At 42.5% G+C, this 21,733-nt stretch overlaps 2 protein-coding genes across 2 annotated transcripts; one reads left to right on the top strand and one right to left on the bottom strand.

The window, feature by feature from the left end:
* Positions 1–1,832: 1,832 nt before the first annotated feature.
* LOC119827018 (cytochrome c oxidase assembly protein COX20, mitochondrial) lies at positions 1,833–6,395 on the top strand. Its single transcript, XM_038348449.2, has 4 exons — positions 1,833–1,994; positions 4,096–4,210; positions 4,294–4,357; positions 4,855–6,395. Exons 1-4 carry the CDS (start codon positions 1,956–1,958, stop codon positions 4,988–4,990), a joined length of 354 nt encoding a protein of 117 aa, XP_038204377.1. The 5' UTR covers positions 1,833–1,955; the 3' UTR covers positions 4,991–6,395.
* Positions 6,396–11,295: 4,900 nt separating this feature from the next.
* Hnrnpu (heterogeneous nuclear ribonucleoprotein U) lies at positions 11,296–21,041 on the bottom strand. The gene is made up of 14 exons (XM_038348448.2): positions 20,229–21,041; positions 19,305–19,416; positions 19,142–19,215; positions 17,191–17,330; positions 16,721–16,820; positions 16,070–16,182; positions 15,288–15,551; positions 15,020–15,139; positions 14,335–14,463; positions 14,082–14,250; positions 13,574–13,828; positions 13,137–13,318; positions 12,830–12,901; positions 11,296–12,391 (listed from the first exon to the last, which is right to left on the bottom strand). The coding sequence occupies exons 1-14, from the start codon at positions 20,839–20,841 to the stop codon at positions 12,338–12,340; spliced, it is 2,397 nt and encodes a 798-aa protein (XP_038204376.1). The 5' UTR covers positions 20,842–21,041; the 3' UTR covers positions 11,296–12,337.
* Positions 21,042–21,733: the final 692 nt, after the last annotated feature.

The following is a 21,733-nucleotide window of genomic DNA, read 5'->3' as shown; positions in this document are numbered from 1 at the left end:
TAACTGCCCTTTTGCTTTGTGAATTGTAGTTCCCAAGAGAAAAAGCCACACGTTGCACCTCACCTCCCTCCCAAGTTAAAACTTCTACAAGGTCAGTTGATTCAACTGTGTCAGTAGAGACCTGGAATGTTGCAGGCCTGGAGCCAAATTATCTGAGGCTATCCTTAGCCTCCTCAACAGCCATTCACCTCCCACTTCTATGATTAGCCTAACATCTATCCTTGTACCTATCCTTCCAGAATGTACAAACAGAACACTGGTTTGCCCAATCCCAAAGACCATCATCATATAAAATCTATAGCCAGAGGTCTCCTGTACCTGATGTTTCCATCGGTGTGTTTTAAAAATGTTTTATCACTTTTGTTACCATATAAACTTGATAAAACTGTTACTATATTGAATGTGGTTTGGGACAGTGAGTCCATGTTCTTGGGCCATGGTCGAGTACTCACACTCATATTTGGCTTCAGAATAAACGCTGCCCTTTGGGGAGAAACTGATTGTTATCATCCACACCTTCAGGAAGGAGGAAGGGATGACAGCTGAGCGAGTTACTTCTCACTACCCATTGTTAACAACAAAAGCTTATGCCATTTGTTAAATTAAGAACTCTAATATAATGAATCCATAGAACAGTTTTTAAAGACAAGTGAAATAGACTCCAACTCAAGTCACAAAATGACGTTATTTATTTCCTCGGTACTTTCCCAGCTGGCTAGCCAAGAATTTCAGCAGACCAGAGCACCCCAAACTGTCAATATAGCAGTTCCATATTCTATTCCCTAGTAATATTAGAGCGTTTTACACTCTCTAGCGGTTCAGGTTTTAAACTAAAAAACAAAAAAACAAAACAAACAAAAATTTAAAATACCAAATCTACCACGCATTAACACAGAAATATAAATCACTTTTCCATCCTGGAATTGTAGGAAAGCAGTTAATGAGCATGAGAGACAGGAGCCGGGATGGTGGTTAGGAACGCTGTCGGGCACTGCGCTGGAGACTGAATGACTCTGCACGATGCCAAGCTTGAACGTTTTCCGGGGAGGACCATTTGGAATGGAAGAGCCCAATCGGGAAATAGAGAGGTAAACAAAGAGAGGCCCGAGGCTGGATCCAAGGCATCAACCCGGGAACCGCAGCCGCTACCGCCTGCTGAACGGGCTGTCACTCAGCCCAACGACACATACGTTCGGGGCTCATCCCCGCTATGTCGCCGTGGCATCACCCCACGGCCTCCCTCCCGGCGGAAGACACGCGCGACTGGCGCACGTCCCCAGCTAGCGGCCGCCTCCATCTTGTCCCCGGGTCTCCTCCACGCCAGCGGCGCGCTGTTATTTTTAACCTTCTAAACCTGGGGAGGGAGGGGAGGGGCGCGGGAACGCCGGGCGCCGGGGAGGCAGCCGCGAGGGACCCGAGGCTGGGGACGCGGGCGGCCGCCAAGGTCACCGAAGCCGGGACAAAGGACGCGTAGGGGACGGGGCCTACGGGAACAGGGCTAGGCGACTTCCGGCAGCGCGGGCCGTCCACCCCCGACTCCCGCCCTCTCCGAGGACAAAGCGGAGCGCGATGCGCGGCCCCGGCCCCGCCCTCGGCGCGTGCCCGGACGCCCGGCACGGGAACGCGCACAACGGTTGGAAATGGCGGTTAAGGCGGAGGAGGGGCTGGGGGAAGCGAACTTTCTCGGCGCTCCCTGGCTCGGGTCACCCTGCCGGCGAGACAGAAGCCGGTGGCGCTTCTCCAGGCTACCTCCTCTCTCGTTCCATTCTTGATGGCCGCTTTTGGGACTTGAAAAACTGTGGCGGGGGCCACGGAACAAAGGAGGGGGCCACAGCGGGCGTGGGCACAGCCACAGGAACTCTCCCTAAGATGGCCGCCGCCGCCTCCGCCTCCGCGCGGGAGGGTGGGCGGGACCCTCAGCTTCCGTCGCGGGCCGGAAGTGACGACTGGCACCCATGGCTGCCGCGCGAGAGCCCCAGGAGCCGGAGAGGAAGGTAAAGCACGCCGAGGGGCATGCGGGGATGGGCGCGCACGAGGGCGCCCCGGTTTTCTAGCCTGGGTCCCCATGACCGCGAGCGATCCGGAGTTTAGTCCCTCACATCCCGATGTGAGTGCCAATTGCCAGCTGGTTGCAAACACAAGAGCAGACTGCAGGATCGGAATGAAAACTGCAACTAACCTAGCAATGTATTGTACTTCGCTAGCAAGGGCTAGTAGAGGGGGCCATGAAATGTCTCCGAGAGCTGGGCGAGGGTGACACGTGTCAGTAATCTGCATTTAGGAGGCTGAGGCACGGACAGTCCGGGCTAGCTTGTAACATACTAGCCCTCGTGCACACAGGTAAGGTAAATTCGCTAATGCATTGAGTACTGCGTGTATTGGGCTGTAAAAAGGAGAGTCTCCGCTCTTTATGAAGCCGAGATCCTACTGGGGTAAACGGTCGAATTTCAATTAAGTCAGACTGGAGAAAACCGCCCTGTTAGGCAGTGAACAGCTAGGCATACAATGGCTACCGGCAGGTTGGTGTCTGGAGTGAATGCAATGCAAAGCTCCTCTCATATAGGGGGCCTTAGTAGCAATAGTTAGGAGTGCATTCTAAGTACCATCAAATGCCATGATGAGGTCTAAAGTACGTAGTATAAAGGTTAAGCGTGATTTGACAGATTTTGAATACTTATGAGTGAATAAGACAATTAAGTCCATTAGCAGGAAAGCGTATAAATAGGATTTGACTGGAAAACTTGAGAGCCACAAGGGTCAATCCAGGCCAATGGAATAACTGGCCTTGACTGATTATACCCATTCAGGGGTTGTTGCTTGAACAAGGAGAATGGGAGTATTAGGTGGAAGGTATCTATGTAATGTAATGCCAGAAAAGTGGTCAAGTGTGATCCTCTGCAGTTGACAGTTAGTTGTTCTGTGTCGGTATGCCTGGTGCACAGCATGCCCGGTGGGTGCCCAAGTGGTCCCTTTGGAAACCACAGGTGCTAGGGAAAAAATGTGCCAAGAACTGCTGGGGTCAACCCAAGCATATTCAGATGCATTGAAAGCTTTGGCAGCATCTACACTTTTGATTTGTTCAAAGGAACACTGACCAATGGTTTCTCAATCACAGTAGAAAGTCCAACCGAGGTGGCTTGGATTGGGGATGCAGCGGCATACTGTATCTTGACTGGGCTCCCATTTTGTGGCATTGCATCCACTCCATGTCCTGGATGGAAACCTAAGCTAAATGGAACCACTGCCCCATCTGATTCCTGAGAGTGAGGGTGTTCAGGCTCTAAAGTTTAGGAATGCCAACCTATTTTATGTGAGCCCAGCTCATAAAGGTTACAACTACAAAGGCCTGCTACATTGATGAAGACACATGAAAGTTGGGTGTGTGATACAAGCAAAACAAGCCAGAAACAAAAGTTATCTGAGAAAGCATAATTTTACTTTAATGAGAATCAAGTCACATTGTATCTTCAAGCAGATCCTTGAGCCAAACAGTAAGACAAAGGCAAGGTTCAGCTCTGCCTCCATCCTTAAATACCTGACTTTTACTTTGCTCTCTTTTCCCCACCCCTTCACTTCCATTGTAGGTGCCATCTCTTATGCAATCCTCTAGTTGCATTAAATGGCACCGTAGAAGACATTCAGTTATGCAGACCTGTTTTTCCTTCCACTGCTGGAATCCCAACACAGGGTGGCTTCTTTCACACATGCTACATTACCAAGTTGCAATCTTGCTTCTGAGACTTTTACTCCTAGAGCTCAGACCAACACTTCTTGCTACAGTTTTCTGGATTGCTAGGATTGCAATCACAAGCTACCAGTGTCTAAGAATGTCAAATCTGTTTCCTTTCCATTCATTCCCCATGTAAGCAACAGATGTTCTTGGACAAAGTACAAAGCTATTTGTTCAAATGCAAAAAATGACCAATATGAAGTATTTCTTCCTGCAATTACTATGTTCCCAGTGAATTTTAAGTGGCACTATATTGAAACTGATTTGCCAAAGTGGTAAATTAGATAGGACACACATCATAACTAGTGAGTGGTAATGTTTATAGTTGTGCTTTAACTCTAAGGATTTTTTTCATTTTATCCTAGCCCTTTAAGCTCCTAGGAATTTTAGATGTTGAGAACATTCCATGTGCACGAGAATCTATCCTATATGGCTCACTAGGATCCGTTGTGGCTGGACTTGGACATTTCTTGGTGACCAGTGAGTATTTTTTTCTAAGTATCAAACATTTATGAGGTGAAACGTTTTCTACAAACATAATTATATTTACTTGTTTTTGACAGGTAGAATTAGGAGATCATGTGATGTTGGAGTAGGAGGATTTATCCTGGTGACATTAGGATGCTGGTATGTTTGCTAGATATTCCAGAAAATTCAGATTTCTTGTGTCCTGGCTGTCCTGGAACCAGGCTGGTCTTGAACTCTGCCCCCCACCAAGCGCTAGGTTTAAAGGTGTGTGTGTGCCGCCACCACCTTCAAAAACGATTGTGGGAGGGGCTTTTGTCCTGGCTGAACCCCACTGTAGTAGTACTAGGCTGACCCTTGCTGCCTCCTCTCCTGAGTGCTCCTGGGATTAAAGCCACAACATTCAGGTAAGACTTTGGCAATGCATTCACTGTATATTTGAACAGATAAATAGCAAAGGATTCCATTAAAATATGAAAGTGATTTGAATAGCGAGCCAAATGGAACCCACGGGATTCCTACAGTATACATGTTCTACAACAGATACAATCATGTTAACACCTTAAATATATTTGGGAGTAGTCATTTTGAAAATTTGTGTAAAATTAAAATGCCTTGGGTCATATAAAAACTATTAATTTATTCTTATTTTCTCTAAGGTTCCATTGTAGGTATAATTTTGCTAAGCAGAGAATCCAGGAGAGAATCGCCAGAGAAGGAATTAAAAATAAGATTTTATATGAAAGCACCCACCTTGATCCTGAAAGAAAACTCAAGAGCAGTAACAACAGCTGAGCAACCCTGAGCATAGAGAGTGAACTACTTACTCCTCTGGAGCACCACAAATGTATATACTGTGTACAATTAAAAAAAAAAGCTCATTGTGTGTGAATTGTGTCACTTGCATGAAAACCTTTCTGGTCTCGGGAGCCAGTACAGTATGCTTGTTAACACTGCACAGCACTCATGCCACGACACAAGAGTGTGAAACTTTCCTGTATGCTGAATGCACTAAACCAGACTGAAGGGGAAACTGCACTTCAACAAGGATATCCATTACTGGTCCTACTGCTGTCAGGATGACCCAAAGGACAATGTCTGAAATTATTCTGTTCTCTATCCTTCAACAACAAAACTTTTCCTTTTGATCACCATGAAGGGTGGGGTGCAGACTTATATAACTACCCAGAGTCAATGATGGTTTTTACACACACATGTATTACTAAGTTTCAGCTGGTAAGCACTTCAGGACTTAGCCATTGATAAGAGAATTTGCAGTATTTGTCAATGGTGATGGCCAACCTATTGTTCTAACAAGCTGTGCACAGTGAGTGTTCTTAGGCTCTCAGATTTAACCTAACAGGGTTGTTGATTTAAGTTCTAGCTTTATTATACTGCAGTTATTATCTTACCGTGAAAGAGAAACCTTTCTTGGCCAGTACCATTTCCAGTATCTTCACTACTTACAAAGTTCAGTTTCACAGCAGCACAACTGAATAAAAAGAATCACAAAGCATTTGTTTCCTTGGCCTCCCCGGAATGTTTTCTATTACTTCTGCAAGCACTGATGTTTTAGCCTTGCACTCCTCACTGCAAGTGTCCCAATGCTGCTATCACAGGTGTAATTACTACGGACCCCAACGACACCCGAGCCTCCACACCAGAAACCTTTGCCAACCTTCCATTTCCCTCAGAAACTGGTGTGCCTTTAGTAGGCGATTTTGCATCAAGCCACAGCCACGTGCCACACATGTAGGTTCCCAAAAGGTCAGGCTTAATTTTGAATTACAGTGCTATGTATTTACTAGGTAGGGTCTAAGATACCATGTCCACCCCAACCAAAAATTTTATTGCAGATTTTAAGCTCAACCTACCTTCAACGCCCTCTTGTGCACATTGCTTCCTTCATGGTTCCGATAATCCCGAATTTCATACTAGGTGATATGGCAGTAGGTACCAGCTAAATAGCTGATTAAAATAGAATTGTAGTGTTAGTGGTGTTGAAGTTTCTTTTGGTAGTTTTATCTAACATCCTAGGCTGTACTCCTTTCCCTCCTCCCTTAACCCCTCCCTCTTTGATTCCTTGCTTCTCCACCTCAGTAAAAGGACCTCAGGGAAATTTAATAGAACAGCTTTTTTCTAGACTCGTGACTTGTTGACTGAATTTGGCAACAATAAATCTCAACTATGCTAAAACCAGTATTTGATTTGCAAGCATCTTTTTAGTCTACGTACCTCTAACTCCATCGATGGTTTCCCTTTGCTTCGATTATATAATGCGGAGGTCTATATAATAAATTCAGGATTCCTGTTTATGCACTTTCAGCAAAGAGCTAAGGATCAAATAGGGTTTGAATCCTTCTATTCCTAGATAAAAATCTGACAGGTGTCAAAGCACCCCTTTAAAAGTCATGTTAATATACACTATTCTTTGGGTATGCAGACCTTAGGAAGTAGGAAAATCAAACAATTTCTATAATTCTGACTTATAACGGTCCTCTAGAATCAATTTGAAGCAGTTTAATAGTCTAGTAATTATCAGACTTATATAATAGCCAGTATCCATTACTACCACCCAAATACTGGTATTTTTATACATCTTAGAAGTCCAACTTTAAATATTTTCAACTTTTTGAGAAAGCAAAGCTGATGTAACAAGAAAAAATTAGAGAAACTTTTCAATGTGTTACAGTTTACAGTTAAGTGTAAGCACTACTAGAGTGAAAGTTATATAATCCTGACTCGGCTGCCCAGCTACTGGATAAACACATGTGACTGAAATAAATGTGTTTTTCAACTGTATTTACTACACCCAGTTTCAAATGAAGATACTGACAAAAATGTTAAGGCTAACACCTGGTTAGACAAATATTTCTAATGTTCACTTTTAGTGTAGAACAAGGTAACTCAAGTACTTGAATCTCTAAACCACCTGTTTATGGACCTCACTGGAAGACCAATCTGCATGCACTATAAAGATGTTTGAGTAAATGCTCCTATACCATGATGTGAAAATATGCATTGCCAAATACTTAAAGCCTACTTAAGTTTTTCTGCACCTTTTTCCCCCTCAGGGTAGTCAAAACCATTGGCTGCCTATTCACTGAAAGTTAAGTTGCCTTTTGAGGGTACAGCTATTTTCACTATATAAACCCACAAAGCTGAAAAGTCTAGGTGACACTGTATTTTATGTTTATTATAGTAAATGCCCCAGGGATGGCGCAATCAAAGTTCACACACTTTCCCATTAACTTTTAGCATCTTCTAGGTTTCAGCTTATTTCTCATCTAATCTTGGACTTCAATGTATCACCTCATTACTCCAAAAAGCCCACAGCCTATTTCCCAAATTTTCTAAGACTGTTATTAGTGTCAGCACAGAAAAATAAAATTGGTAATCTAGGTCAGAAAATAACCTAAAGGTCACTGTTTGGCAATAAATAGGCCTGAGGGTAATAACTGTCTTAAAACTTGGGTCGAGTCTTTAAACATGTTATTCCTGCAAACCTCTGAAATAGTTGTCAATTGCCAAACACTTCACTTCTGAAAAAAGCAAAATTAGGAAAGCTTAGAAAGTGTCCCGTCCTTGGTTGCAATAGCTTTGTGTAAGGTGATCCTGAAAACCTAGCATAACTGGTTAATATACAAGCAGCAATTAATTTGAATACCTATTAGAATCACTGGAACACATTTAGTTGGGCCCCTTTTACTCTTCAACACAGCACAGTCACATGGACAGACTAAGAAAAAGGAGATGAAATTTAAATCAACACATTGCTTTTATTACTAAGCTACAAGAAAATGAAGTATGCTGGAACTCTATTCTTGTCACTTGTCCATGATTCTTCCCCATCTCAACTGGCTAGGTACTTAATTGACAAACTATTTTTATCTAGGTATGCTTTTAATTATTTGAATTCACACAAAATTTTGGTCTGTGACTTCAATTTTTGGTCAGTATCAACTTTTAGGTGTCCTCCAAGTGTAAGATTTTTTTTCTAGTGGGTAAACTATATTTTCTGTAGTTTTACCCAATGGGATGGTTTAAGGTGAACAATTCAGCGTTGAGTTGTTAGCTCAAACCCAAGCAAATTCCAGAAACTTACAGAAGTTGAACATGGCATTATGTCACTGCCACACAAGGTGTTCAATTGTCCAAAAGAAATGCCTGCAACCTTCCTAGAGGATGGCTGTTCAGAATATCCTGTTCAGTATCCTAAACTGTCATTAATGACTCTGAATACAGTAATCTCCCTTTATGCAGGGCTCAGTTGTGTTCAAATAAACCTTCCCCTATTGACTTCCTTCTCGCTAAATTTTGGCATACAGAAATTTCTCAAGATTGTATTTATATAGGTGACTACAGTTACCGGCCCATCACTTTTCTTCAACACCCATTAGTCACTGGCACAGGGTTTGTAATTATAAATTTAAGATACTTCCTTTTCTAAATACTTTTACTCAAAGGGGAAAGATGAGATCATTCCTAGCCAAGTTCTTACTTTGAACCCACTGTTGGCATGAGATAACAATGAAACTAGCATACACAGTATACTTTGGAAGACCTCTGGTTTTCACCACTATTCTACATCCATATTCAAAGGGTGCATACTCCTTCAATCATTACTATAAAAACCACTTCCAAGGGCTTGGGGGGGGGGAGTTAATAAGGATATGAATGAATGAGAAAGGCCAGTCCAACATGAGTTAGCCAAAGTTCTTTGAATACTTGTCTCTTACAAGCATATACCCATACCAAACAAAAACAAAAATAGTAAAACCCAGGGATTAAAACTAAAGCACTAACTGGCCATGCTTTCCCATCTTTACATTGATTAGCTGAGGCAAGAATTGTTATCTGCCCCTCTGCTCAAATGCCAAACTACAAATCATACAAGGAAAAGGATCCCCAGGGAGAGCTAATGAGTGTTTTAGATAACAAGCCATGAAGGTAATTATTCTTTTGTGGTTTATTCTAAGTCCTTTCAAGTAACCTTGGCCTAACTATGCCCTCAATGGATAGGTATAACTATATCTTGGCTCAACTATTTTTAAAAAGTTACAATTTAGCAGTTTTCAAATGTTACTTCCAATACCCAAGTCCAAGAATGTTTAGTATAGAAAAAACTTACTCAAATCTCATGAATTTTACCCATTAACATTGTTCTTATCTTTCTAGGGGAAACTGAATAAATACTGGAGTACAATCTGCTATAAATTCTGTTCGTTTTAATAAAATATTACATTCATAAAAAATTAGGACTTTAAAGCTCATTCTACATTAAAAAAATATTCACACTGATTACATACAACTAGCCTTTTACAACTGTATACTACCTAAGAAGGTATTAAAGTATTTGTGCAGGATAGTCTATTAGACTTGCAATTACATTAATGAGCAAGTGTATAAAAGCCAATTTCCATTAACAGGAAATCTTTAAATAGCAAACATGGATCTAACCAAATTATTTTAAAAAATACTGGTTTTGTTTTTATAATAAATCTAAGAATTGTTTTTATGCTAAAGAGGTATAAGCCTTCTTAGTCATGGCCCTCACTATGTACTGTGGTCCTTCTGAGACTATGCCATTTGTTCTGCCTTACATACTTTTATACTTCACTATAAATATAAATCACATGATTTTCCTAAGTACCAGTGTTGACAAATTCCACTGCCTTTAAGTATTGCTAAGCAAATTCTCTGCCATGGATCTACAATAGCCATTTCCCCAGCTTTTGCTCAGCAGGCACTGGATTTAATTGTTTCTTCAAAGAGTACTTATTATTGGGGGAAGGGAAGACCTTTAAAGGGTCCTCACTGAAATATATACCCCATGCTTGTAATTCTTCTGCCCCTCTGTAGATGAGTCTGTGATAACATGCTCAGCTTGATCAAAAGCATGTCTTGAACAAAAAACAATCTGTTTTCTTCTAATCAACACTTATTTCAAACTAAATTTCAATTTTGCTCACCACTGGGCTTAAGTTAATTCTTTCCTTCAGATCTGCTTTTGAATGCATTTGCTTTTATTAAATCAAAGAGAATTTAAGCATAGATGTAATCATTAGTGTAGCTTACTCCCTTTGAAAGCATTTTAATTTTTCCCTATTTTTTTGTGCCATATACACATCATGTCCTACTTCATCAGTTGACCCTTGTTCTCCTGTTCTGAGTCTGTAGTTCTACACACAAGACTTGAAAGGCACAAACCAAAATACTGGGATCAATACTGATTGATCTGAATTCAAGTTTGAATTGTTCCTCAGGATAGGAGTACAGTCCTAATAATGTATCTATACAGCAGTTACTTCACACCAGGAATTACTAGCACTAAGTTTATTTACTGCTGAAGCCAAATGCCAAGCAAGGCCTTTCAGTGTCAATTATTTCTATGGCCACCTGTTTCATCTAACTAGCTTGTAGCAACTTCCAGGAGCAAAGTGTAACAAAACTCACATTAAAAAAAAAAAAAGAAACCACATGATTTAAAATACCTCAACAAAATCCTACAGCAACCAATACAGGAAACCTGAACTTACCAGAAGCAGGTTAAAAACACTGGCATGCTAGACTAAAATTCTAATTTTAGTTCTACAGTTTGACTCCTGATTCCTCACTTCATAGTGAGGCTCCTTTAGAAGATTTTAAGTGTTCTGTGCAAACCCAATAAAATTACAATTTGGGGATCTAATGTTATCACATAGCTAGTTAAGTTAGCAGCATTGTGTAGTAGTGAAATCAATGACTGGCTTGCATGATGGCTTCTAAAAGCATCTGTTCCCAACGTTTCATGTATCATATATGCATATAATCAGGTGAGGACAGCCATTTGCATTTTGTAAACATGATCAACTGAGCATTAACTTCTCCCAGCCAGTACCTTTGCCCCTCATAAATGTTAAAAGTCGTCTTGCGGGGAGGGGAAGATTTCAGCTTTATATTGTTAATTGTCAGTGTACATTTAAGTTTTTAAAACCTAAATGTTCCAAAGTACAAAGTAAAAGAATAAGCTGTCCAGAGAACACACACTTAATTTCTCCTCTTGGGAGTTGTAGTATAAAGGGATTTTGAACCTTGATGGCGAGAATCCCAAACAAGAGTAAAATGAATTCTTTTATTGCAAACAAACGTCTAAATTAATTTCTCCACCCACTTTCTTTAGAAATAAAAAGAAATCAGCAGGCTAAGGAGATACCCATTCGAGAACTGACATGATTAAAAGATATAAATGGGTGACTCACAATTTCATTAGCTTACAAAGATGGTGGAGTTAACTACTACAAGCACACTAGTTATACAGTATTTTGTGGGAGAAGGGCATACAGACATAGCTAACTTCATATAGATCCCATTAGACAACTGGATTTACAACAAGTTTTTTTAATAAGAAATGGGCAAAGCCAGCTTTCTTTTCAGAATCAAAATGCAGAACAAATGGAAAAATTTATGGTATTTAACCTTCACAAGTTTGAGCCTCCACATATAATGCAACCAAGTTTACATTTTTAAAAGCCCTTCTACATACACTCCATCTTCTCAAATCTTGGTTCCAAATTTTATCTTCATTCCCAATTGTTCCAAATTCCATTGTTGAACAGAAAAAAGAATAGCCTTCCCGGTTTGTCAGAAATTTCTTTCACTATTACCCACCAGTTCACAGAGAGGATGGAGTGTATCATGAGCAGTACAGAATCTTGTGCAATTCATGAGGACACTTAGTCCTTCCATGAATCTGGTTGCTAACATTGCTATTTTATTGTGACAATGACTCCCGACTGTTATTCTCTGTGAGAAATGGGGGAGTAAATGCTTAATAAAAGACACCAGGTACAAAGCAACATTTTACTTTTGTTGTGATAAAAAAAAAAAGTCACATTTTACAGATAAAATGTAGAACCCTGAAATACTGACACATTCTCTTATCGTGCACAATGCTGAGGTTCTCTTACGAATCACTTTAAAACTGCAATTAAAAATGTACAAAAAAGAAAAGAAAAAAAATCAACCCACAAAGCTTCTAAAAAAGGAACCCGCAGGCACTTCCTCTTGTGGAATGTTTAAAAAGTTAGCCTACTAAAGAAAACAGTCGACTTCTTGTGAAGGTTTTGGAGAAATATGTATCAGTTCGTTTTATTTGGGTATTCAATAATATCCTTGGTGATAATGCTGACTCCATGGCTTCTGACCCCAGAATTGCTGTAAGAGAAAATTTTGTTTTTAAAGAAAAAAACATCAATAAGCCACTCAAATTGCTTTTAGGAAATGACAATGATCTAATTCAGAGTAATTGCTGAAAACAAATTTATACTTGTCACACTTAATTTCTACATAAGACCAGAGACTTAAGTTTTAATTTACCAATTACCCATATTATTTACCAATACACATTACAAAAAGAAACACAAAACTTGGGTTAGTTTATGTAATTAAAACTATTAAAAAGCCATAATTAAACCATATGTAATAAATATTACTTTATCTAAAAAACTGTTAAACTCCAGCCTAACCATGGTTATAATTTATAACACAGTAACAATAGACAACTTGTCCTACTAATATATATAGAACACTTCCACCTGATTCTTGTAAACATAAAAACACTATAATTTATTAATCACTTAAGAAACTACTTACACCCTGCTGCCACTGGTTATAGCCCTGAGATTGGTTTTTGTAGCCACGATTGTTTCCTCGTCCTCTGAAGTTCTATGAAAGAAAATAAAAATCTGTAAACAAAGAACTCTGAAACAAAGGTTAGACAATTTTAAGGGGCATTTAGAAACCCTTTATAAAACCCCACCCATGCTCATTGTTGTTACTGACAGTGTATCTGAAATTCAAAGATCAATAAATTGTTTTACAATTATTACAATGCCACCATTGCAATTATATCAACTTTCTACACCAAATTATAGATGTCAGCACCTCTTGGAGCCATTACCTGGTTATAGTTCCCTCTGTTGGGCATTCCACCTCTGTTGTAATTCCCTCTGTTTGAGTAACCACCTCGGCCAGGAAAAACAGGGCCACGGGGGTATGGATAGCCAATTCCACCACTTCCACCACCGCCACCTCTCTGTGGCATATTGCCTCTCCTATTATATCCGCCACGATTCCCAGGAGCTAAACACAAACAGAGTTCAGTTTATTTAGTTGTGCTGTACACAAAGTACAATTCCTACAGTCAAGTTACAGCATTAGTGAAAAAACAAGTAACACCATCATTTTAACACTTGTATACCTAGTGTAAATTACGTACTAGTTAAACATGGCAGCATAGAATTAGCTAAGAAACTTCTTGGCTACTTCACCAACTTAAACTGTAAAATCCTCAGTAATTTCTAAATTTCAATTAAGCAAACACTAAAATTTACTTGCCTCCGCCTCTGAAATTGCCACCTCGCATATTGAATCCTCCACGTCCTCTATGGCCACCACCTCTGTTGAACTGGTTCTTGCCACTCTTATTTTTATTGCTCTTCTTTGAGCCAGTGTTTTGCTTCTTTTCTGGTGGGAGCGCCTTTTTGCTTTCTTCTTTATATTGCTCCAAAAGCTTTTGGGCTTCCTCCTTCTGAAGTTCAACATAGGTTATTTCATCAAAGCATTCAGCCACCTCCGGCAGGGTGAAGTTTCCTAAAGAGAATGTCAGATTAAGTTAAATTTGCAAAACTACAACTTTTTATTATCTCTGAATGTTTTTTAATTCTCTTTCAACCTATTACAGTATCTGGTCATGGCTTAGTGACACCCTTTGAAGAGTAAGTCAAACAAACACTTCTATTTACTATTTACTAAGATTAGTATAATCTTTAAATGTACTGGTAGTAAGAGTATTTCAGGCATAAACCACAAAGACATATTAACAATTTTAAAAAAAATTCCATGCCTTTCATTTTAAGGACAGCATGTTCTGGGAGGTCTTTCCCCTCTACTTCTGCTTTCTTCTGTGTCCTCTGCTTATAATCTTCATCTTTTGGGCAAACGACAACAGCTTTCCGCTGGAAGCCTGCAAACAGGCACATTTTCCTCCGCTGGGCAGCAGCAGACACATTTGTCTTAAAGGATAAAGGGAAGAGTTAGACAATCCTCCACACCTCATCAATTAACGTTTTCTTAAAAGTTACACAGCTACTGCTTACCTGATCCAGAATAAAATTCCGCTTCTTGCGGGCAGCAATCTCAATAAACTTTCCAAGACACTGTGGGGCTCTCTGCAACAGCGTGTTCAGTTTCCCAGTATCTGCCATTTGCTTCTTAAAACCCGCCACCTATCAAGAAAATTTTAATTTGCATACTTCAAGTTATATTTTTAGTAAAAGCTTTGAAATATACAGGACACCGGGTACCATTTAAAGCATAATTCAATTGCATCCTTTCATTAATACAAAAAAATGTAGCTTTGGGCTGGGCGGTGGTGGCGCACGCCTTTAATCCCAGCACCCAGGAGGCAGAGGCAGGTGGATCTCTGAGTTCGAGGCCCACCTGGTCTACAAGTTCCAGGACAGGCTCCAATGCTACAGAGAAACCGTCTTGAAAAACCAAAATAGAGCTTTTATGACTTTAAATTGCCCTTTACGGAGGAAGCAGTCACCGAACATTTTACTGAAGATAGATTAGCTAGGTTTATCATTTTTAGCCAAAATTCTGTCTAAAATATTAATAGTGGAAACACAAGCCACAGTTAACCTAGGATACCCCTGACCTGACCCCATTTGCTACAGTACCAAGATTAATGTTAGGGTGCAGTGTATACTAGGCAAGTAAGTGCCCTCCCTTAGAATTATCCACCACTCTGCTAAACATTTTAATTTTAACTTTACTTACCATCATTTTATCCATAATGGTATTTGTTCCAAGAATGTTGTATTTCCCAGGGTTCTCAGCTGCATGCTTAGTAACCCAGGTAGTTTTTCCAGCTCCTGGCAGGCCAATCATCATTACAACCTACAGTAAGGGGTGAAGAGACAGACAACACTCTTTTACAACTTCATCAATAAGTATTAATATTATAACCTCCCCAGCATTTATCCTTGATGTATGATGTCTTGCTCAATATTATAAACATTTTGCAGATAGCACATTAACAACTCACTTCACAATCCTTCTTCTCTTCGGGTCCCTTTGGTCCTCTAACTCGGTCCTCTAAGGGGACATTTTGGATAAAAGTAGAGTCTTCAGGTATTGGAAAATATGGCTTTTCCTTCTGACCAAAATTAAATTCAACTGCACAGTTATGGCAGAGAACGTGTGGGAACAGTGGCCGGTCAGCAAGAACTTCCTTACTGATCTTGAAGGCAACACCAAGATCTTGTCCATTCTTCGCATAGGAGAGTTCAACTTCATCAGTTTCGAAGTTCTGTTCAACAGAATTTTTATAATCAGCTTGAATCTATTTTTGAGCTTTCTAAACTTGTCAAGGTACACAGAAGTACATCCCCCCCCAGTCAACATGTTTAAGCTAAATGTAAACTAATATTCATAAACATAAGACATGATCCAAGACTTAGAGGATATTTTTCAGACCATTCCTGTTTTTATGTCAAATTGTGTTAGTGATCCTTGAAACGTGTCCTCCTCCAATTAAACTGCTTTTTATGGCCAGGGCTCGTCAGGGCTGTTCCTGTTGCTAAACCTAGAGCTGAAGGCTTCAGCTATACTAGCTGTTTCTTCTCCGTCCCCACCCAAACTCAGATACTGCTGTGCTAAGATGATACATAGGTGCAAGGTATCCAAACTCAGATACTACTTTACCTACTGAGCCGCCTTTTCCTAGGCCCCTCCTGTCTTTAACCTAGATTTAGCACATAGCCACACTGATAGAATTTCTTTAATTTATACACACAGCTACTGGCATTTACAGAGAATTTAACTTACAGCAAAACATGTAATCACATCGTTTTCATCAAACTTCTCTCCATAGTCTTCTGTCTCGCAGTTGCATGTTTTTATTCCTTTCAGAGAATATCCGTAAGAAAATTCTTCTTCACCTAAAAGGAAAAAAACCCCAAAAACTTAAAATTAGGGCCTAGGCAGTTCAGACCCACCTAACCCTATTTATTTATTTATTTTTTTGGGTTTTTCGAGACAGGGTTTCTCTGCAGCTTTTTTAGAGCCTGTCCTGGAACTAGCTCTTGTAGACCAGGCTGGCCTCGAACTCACAGAGATCCACCTGCCTCTGCCTCCCGAGTGCTGGGATTAAAGGCGTGCGCCACCACCGCCCGGCTCCTAACCCTATTTAAAATGAATGCTAAAAAAGCATTAATGAGCACATGACAATCTGACAGCTGTCTCTTTACCAAACAGTGAACTGATAATTTACGTGTCAAAGGTAGTCTGTTTTAACCATCTTTAAAACTACAGAAAGACGAGAAAAAACTTCTAAGTATCCTTGCTTGTACTTTCTAACTGTAAAATAGTTAACACTGAATGGATAAAATCAGATCAAGAGGCTTTCTCGGTCTCACTTAATACTGTAACCAGATCCTAAACATTCCCGCTTCCACAGTACTCAAACATAAACTTTACCAAGCAACATTCCACTTGTAGTTAGGGACCAGCCAATGCGGACTTCATGTATGTCAATATCTTTTGTGTATAAATGCCTGACTGGGATCTTCTCCGTTACCTGAAAATTCAAATAGCTACATGATTAAGCCGAAAACCCAAAGGCAATTCCTTGAACTCTTAAGTTTATTTCATTTGGGCTATGGGCCAACTTCTTCCCTTGCTATTAAAACAAAGAAAAAATTCAATCTTTAGCTAATCACATTCCCTTCTCAGAACTAATAAGTTGATTACATGGAACTAACAAGGTCTGAATTAATGTAAACTTACAGAAATACCTTAAGTGAACTAGTCTGTATACTCTGATATTTAAAAATGTAATGGAAAAGTCTCCTAAGATCTGTTTACTTCAGAGGAAATGTTAAGAGGTCCCTCTGACCGGTTCCATCAATCAATACAAAGTTGCTGGGAAGTCACAAAAATCGATTTACCTTCATCTCAAAACAGACTTTGCCCTTTGACACACCATAAGATGCTCTTCCTCCAGCCCAAAGAAAAGCAAAACTCTCCATTGTAAGGGAAGAAGCACTGAGGCGGTCTCTTGATATTTTAAAATGCAGATCACAGTTATCTGAAATTATATCAAATGCCAAATTATTTTTGACATCCAGTGTATTTCAGCTATGTAGAAAAATTCAGATGTTTTTCATTTATTACTGAACTGTTTTTGTATCATGCTCCTGTTTCTACTCTCATTGAGCCCCACTCCCACCAAGGCAGACTTATACACTAAAAAGTCAACTGCCAATCAATGCCGATGTTTCAAGTGCTCTAAGCATGTGAAATGACTGAGAATGCAACATCAATACATACCTGCTCTGCTCTTTACCTTGATTTAGAGGCAAGCAGTAGAGGACAGCAGGAAATCAAAGTGAAGTATGCCAGAACCAGGTAGAATTTACCAGTGACAATAAAAACTGAAGGGAAGCCACCACCAACTATTTTAAGAGAGCTCTTCATTCTGTACTTGGTAGACTGACACCAGGGTTCTAAAATCAACTCATTTCTGAAAACTTGTAAGCCAGTTCAACCAAGAATCTTGGCTGTCTAAAGTGTTATATGTAGCCTTTTAGGTCTGCTTTACTCTTCCTGGTAAGGTATCACAATTAGGAATTAACTGCTGCCTGGATTATACAAATCCAGTCTTGAACCTATTTGTCTCTGGGCCACTAGAGCTCATCATGCAGCTTTCTTAGAATTCACCCTTGACAACTAATGTTATATTAGAAAGCTGCTAATTTTTCTTAAATTCACCTACAGTTTGGAATTCAGCTTTGTTCATAAAATTCCTGATTGCTGACAATTATTTGTGTTTAAAACGAATAATCCTGGCTGACTGGATCTAAAACTCTTCTTCCTTAGTAGCAATGTTCTCTTCAATCACGGTTTAAGCACCCTGTGAGTTCTTTTACACTTCATTAAACAAACTTCCAAATCAGCTCTTTTTTCCCTCCTTTCAAGACTTCTCTGACTGTAAAAGGTATGTAGTTAGAAACCAGCCCAAGCTTTACACTGAATTAACTCTCAGGACTCTGAACACAATTTGGATAAAAGAAAATGAGAATCCAAGTTTTAACCCCTTCCACCATGTAAAACCTTTTAACACTTCACTGAGGCACTAATTTCTTTTGTTCTGCTCACACCAAAACGTTTATACATCCTTTTCAAATACTAAACTAATGAACTTTTTTAAAGATCAAAATACAAATCTGACAGCTAAAGCCCATTTCATGGTTTGCAATACTTCTTCATACTCAATTGCAACCCAACTGGGTAAAGTAGCATATTTACAGCGCTGCCATTGATACCATTCGCTGCTGAAGAAAGCTAGTGGCTCAGATAGCCCACTGCTGCTGCCCCAGGTCTTTGGAAGAAATCAACTTAGTTAAAGCAGCAGCTACTGAACTGGAATTGAGAACAAAAGAGCAGTTATTGAAAAGGTAATTATTACAATCCTTAGAATAGGGAATATACTTGTGTGCTAATGGGAAAATCATTAGTAAGTATTCAACTAGCCCAAATAGCTCACTTAATATAGCTCCACAAAAATAAAAAAATATATTACCTAAGGTCAAGTTACAGGTAGGTTTTTAAAAAACAAGTTTCTAAAAGCTGAACAAAATTAGGTATTACTTTTATATCCCTAAGTACTGGAAATTCCAACTCATAAAAATATTACCAATTAATAGTTTGAAAATTACCAAATACGAACGAAGTGGTGCTAAACAATAAATTACTGTATCCTGAACATGACTTATTACCTTCCTGCTTTAAATCTAACGGGGTTTCTCCACTGAGATCACCACCTTTCCTAACACTTAAAAACCGAAATAACACTGCACTTAAAGCTGAGAAAAGAGCGGGAAAGCCCGCTTCACTTACAAGTATCAAGACAAACCACTGTGTCATCGAAGTGCTCGTCTTCTTCTTCAACAGGTGGCTGAGGAGACTTGGCTCTGAAAGACACAATTGTCTCCTGATAAAGCTGTTCCCACCGTACATAACGAATGGGGTTCAAACGGAAACTAGGGTTAGGATCCTCTACCTGCTGTACTTGTTTTCTTCAATGTACTCAAAATATCCTCGGCCATGATCTTCTCGAGGTCTTTTAACACCTCTCTTTTTATCTCCTCCTTTCTGTTCTGTTTTGCCGTCTCCTACAACGACACAGATCACCGCCTTAAGAATCAGGCCGCAGACTAATGGAGAAGTGTACTTCTTTCGACCCTCAAAAGCTGTTTTTTTTCTTCACACTGGAACTATGACTTTAACCAACGAAACGAAAGCGAATTAAAAAAAAAAAAAAAAAAAACCTATCGGCCCGAAATAGGCCTGGAGACAGTGACGCAGTTCAAAGACGCTCATTTTTTTGCGAGCCTACGGTAACCTTCCAGAAAGCATTTAGGAAAAAGAGAACCGGGCGACGCTGCCGTCCAGCCCCACGTGCGCCGCGCGCAAGAGGGGGAGGGGTAGCGTGGGTTCCCCTTCCCCTCCCCCATCACGAGCCCGCGTGCCCCGCCGCCGCATTGTACTGAGCTTCCGCCCCGCTCCCCGCGCCCGGCGCCTCCCGCCGGAAGTGACGTCACACCGAGCCCCTGCGCTCCTTGCACAATACCGCGGCGCTCAGCCGCCAAAGCCCGCCCGCCCCGGGACCTTCCCCCTCCCCCCACCCAGACATGTGCCCGAACCGCGCGCACGCAGCGCCCCAGCGGCCGGCGCTCCCGCCCGCCCGCCTCCACTCCCCCCACCGTGGCAGCTGCAGCTCCCCCCCTCCCCGGCGCCCGACATACATAATGGAGGCGCCGCCGGCATGGCGAGCAGATCCTCTCGGCCGCCCCGTGCTTCCCCCCCCCCCCCCGCGGCGGCCGCCCCGGGGGGCCCCGGTAGGCCTGGGGCAAGGTCCCCACGCGGACCTCCCGCCGCGCGCACCTACAACGCAACACTCACCCGCCGCCTTCCGCCTTCTTACCTCCCGCCTGTTGTTGGCCCTGCCTCGCCCCGGGCGGCGCCACCGTCACCGCGAAGAGCGAGGTGGGGCCGCTGCTCTTGCCCGCGGCCTCCTTGCCCGCCCCGCGCTGCTGGGGGGTCTGCTGCGCCGCCGCCGGCGGTTGGGACTGCTGCTCCCCGTGGCCGTTCTCGTCGCCCGCGCCCTCCTCCTCGTCGCCGAGCTCGTCCTCCCCCTCCTGGAAGCCCTGGTCGTCGCCGTTCTCGTCTTCCGACGCCGCCTCCTCCTCTTCCATCGCTCCCGCGTCAGCCGCCCCCGCCGCCCCGTTCTCCTCGCCCAGCTCCATCTGGTCGCCGTCCAGAGCGGCGATGCCCTCCTCCTCCTCGTCGTCTTCGGCGCCGGTCGCGGCCTCCTGCTCGAGGCCTGTTTCCGAGCGCCCGGCCGCATCGCCACCTAAGTCGAGGCTGCCGTTCCCGGGCTCCATAGCGGGGCGGCCGCCGGCTTCGTTATCCAGCGCGGCCTGGAGTCGATCCATGAGATCGGCCTTGAGGCCCTTGTCGGAGAGGCGCCGCTTCTTGAGCTCCTCCTTCAGCTCCGACACCTTCAGCTTCTTGACATTAACCGGAGATGAACTCATGGTGAGGGCCCCGGTTCACCGCTGACTGCTGGCTCCCTCGGCCTGTGGCGGCGGCTGCTGGTCGGCCCGGGCGGCGGCTGCGGCTGGAGATGGCTGAGTGCTGCAGAGCGGACCCGCCTGGTGTCGAACGGCGCCAATTCCTTTCACCGAGTTCGCGAGGCAAGACGCGGAGACTCGCCTGGCGCGAGCGAGCACGCAACGTCCTCTCGCAGGGGCGGCGCCGCGCACGTAATATAGGCGCCCCGCCCCCTGCCGAGGCGAGGCGCGCCAGCGCGCCTGCGCGCGCACTCCCCGCCCCGCCCCCACGGGCCGACCTCCTCGTTGGGCCCCGCCGCGCAAATGGAGGCTCAGGAAGTCACCTTTCGGTTAAACCGACCGCCCGCAGTGGCCACCGGCCTTTCCGGCTTTAAGGTGGCCTCTCTCCACTGCCCCCGTCGCCCGGAGAAGGCTCCCCTCCACCCGCGTTAGGCCCTTACTTGGCATTTCCCATTCGAGGACACCTCCTTTCTTCCATATTAGTTTGGCTTTTTTTATTTTTTTTTTTGTCTGTTCCTCCGGCTCTTGGTTTAAAAACTCCTTCAAGTTAACACTGCTGCTCTGTAAAGCACAAATAAGCGATTGTTATACTGAAGTGGATTCTTTGTTTTTCCTTCATTTGATTGCGTTTTAATTTTTACAAGTCCTGCCTTGCCAATCGGACTTCTTAAGTTCCTCAAGGGCGAGGCCAGAGCGTTTCTTTTGTCTCTTCCATACCCAGTGGTGCAAGGCCTGGGGAACAGACATGCTGTGCTGCTCCATGCCGCAGGCAAGGCACACGGAGTGGGGCCCTGTGCACCACTCACCGCCTTTACTAGTGACCCTGGAGTAACCCTTAGAATTGCATGGAAGTTTC

This window comes from Arvicola amphibius, chromosome 12 (assembly GCF_903992535.2).
Source record: "Arvicola amphibius chromosome 12, mArvAmp1.2, whole genome shotgun sequence".
Lineage (NCBI taxonomy): Eukaryota > Metazoa > Chordata > Mammalia > Rodentia > Cricetidae > Arvicola > Arvicola amphibius.
The sequence above is the reverse complement of the archived record's forward strand: the minus strand, read 5'-3'. Positions and strand labels throughout refer to the sequence as shown.

Coding starts and splice junctions, on each gene's coding strand:
- LOC119827018 (XM_038348449.2), top strand. CDS start 1,956: ATGGCTGCCGCGCGAGAGCCCCAGGAGCCGGAGAGGAAG. Junction 1,995..4,095: donor CCCAGGAGCCGGAGAGGAAG/GTAAAGCACGCC, acceptor ATTTTATCCTAG/CCCTTTAAGCTCCTAGGAAT. Junction 4,358..4,854: donor CTGGTGACATTAGGATGCTG/GTATGTTTGCTA, acceptor ATTTTCTCTAAG/GTTCCATTGTAGGTATAATT.
- Hnrnpu (XM_038348448.2), bottom strand. CDS start 20,841: ATGAGTTCATCTCCGGTTAATGTCAAGAAGCTGAAGGTGTCGGAGCTG. Junction 15,552..16,069: donor ATGTGATTACATGTTTTGCT/GTAAGTTAAATT, acceptor TCTGTTGAACAG/AACTTCGAAACTGATGAAGT. Junction 12,902..13,136: donor ACAGAGGGAACTATAACCAG/GTAATGGCTCCA, acceptor TTTCTTTCATAG/AACTTCAGAGGACGAGGAAA.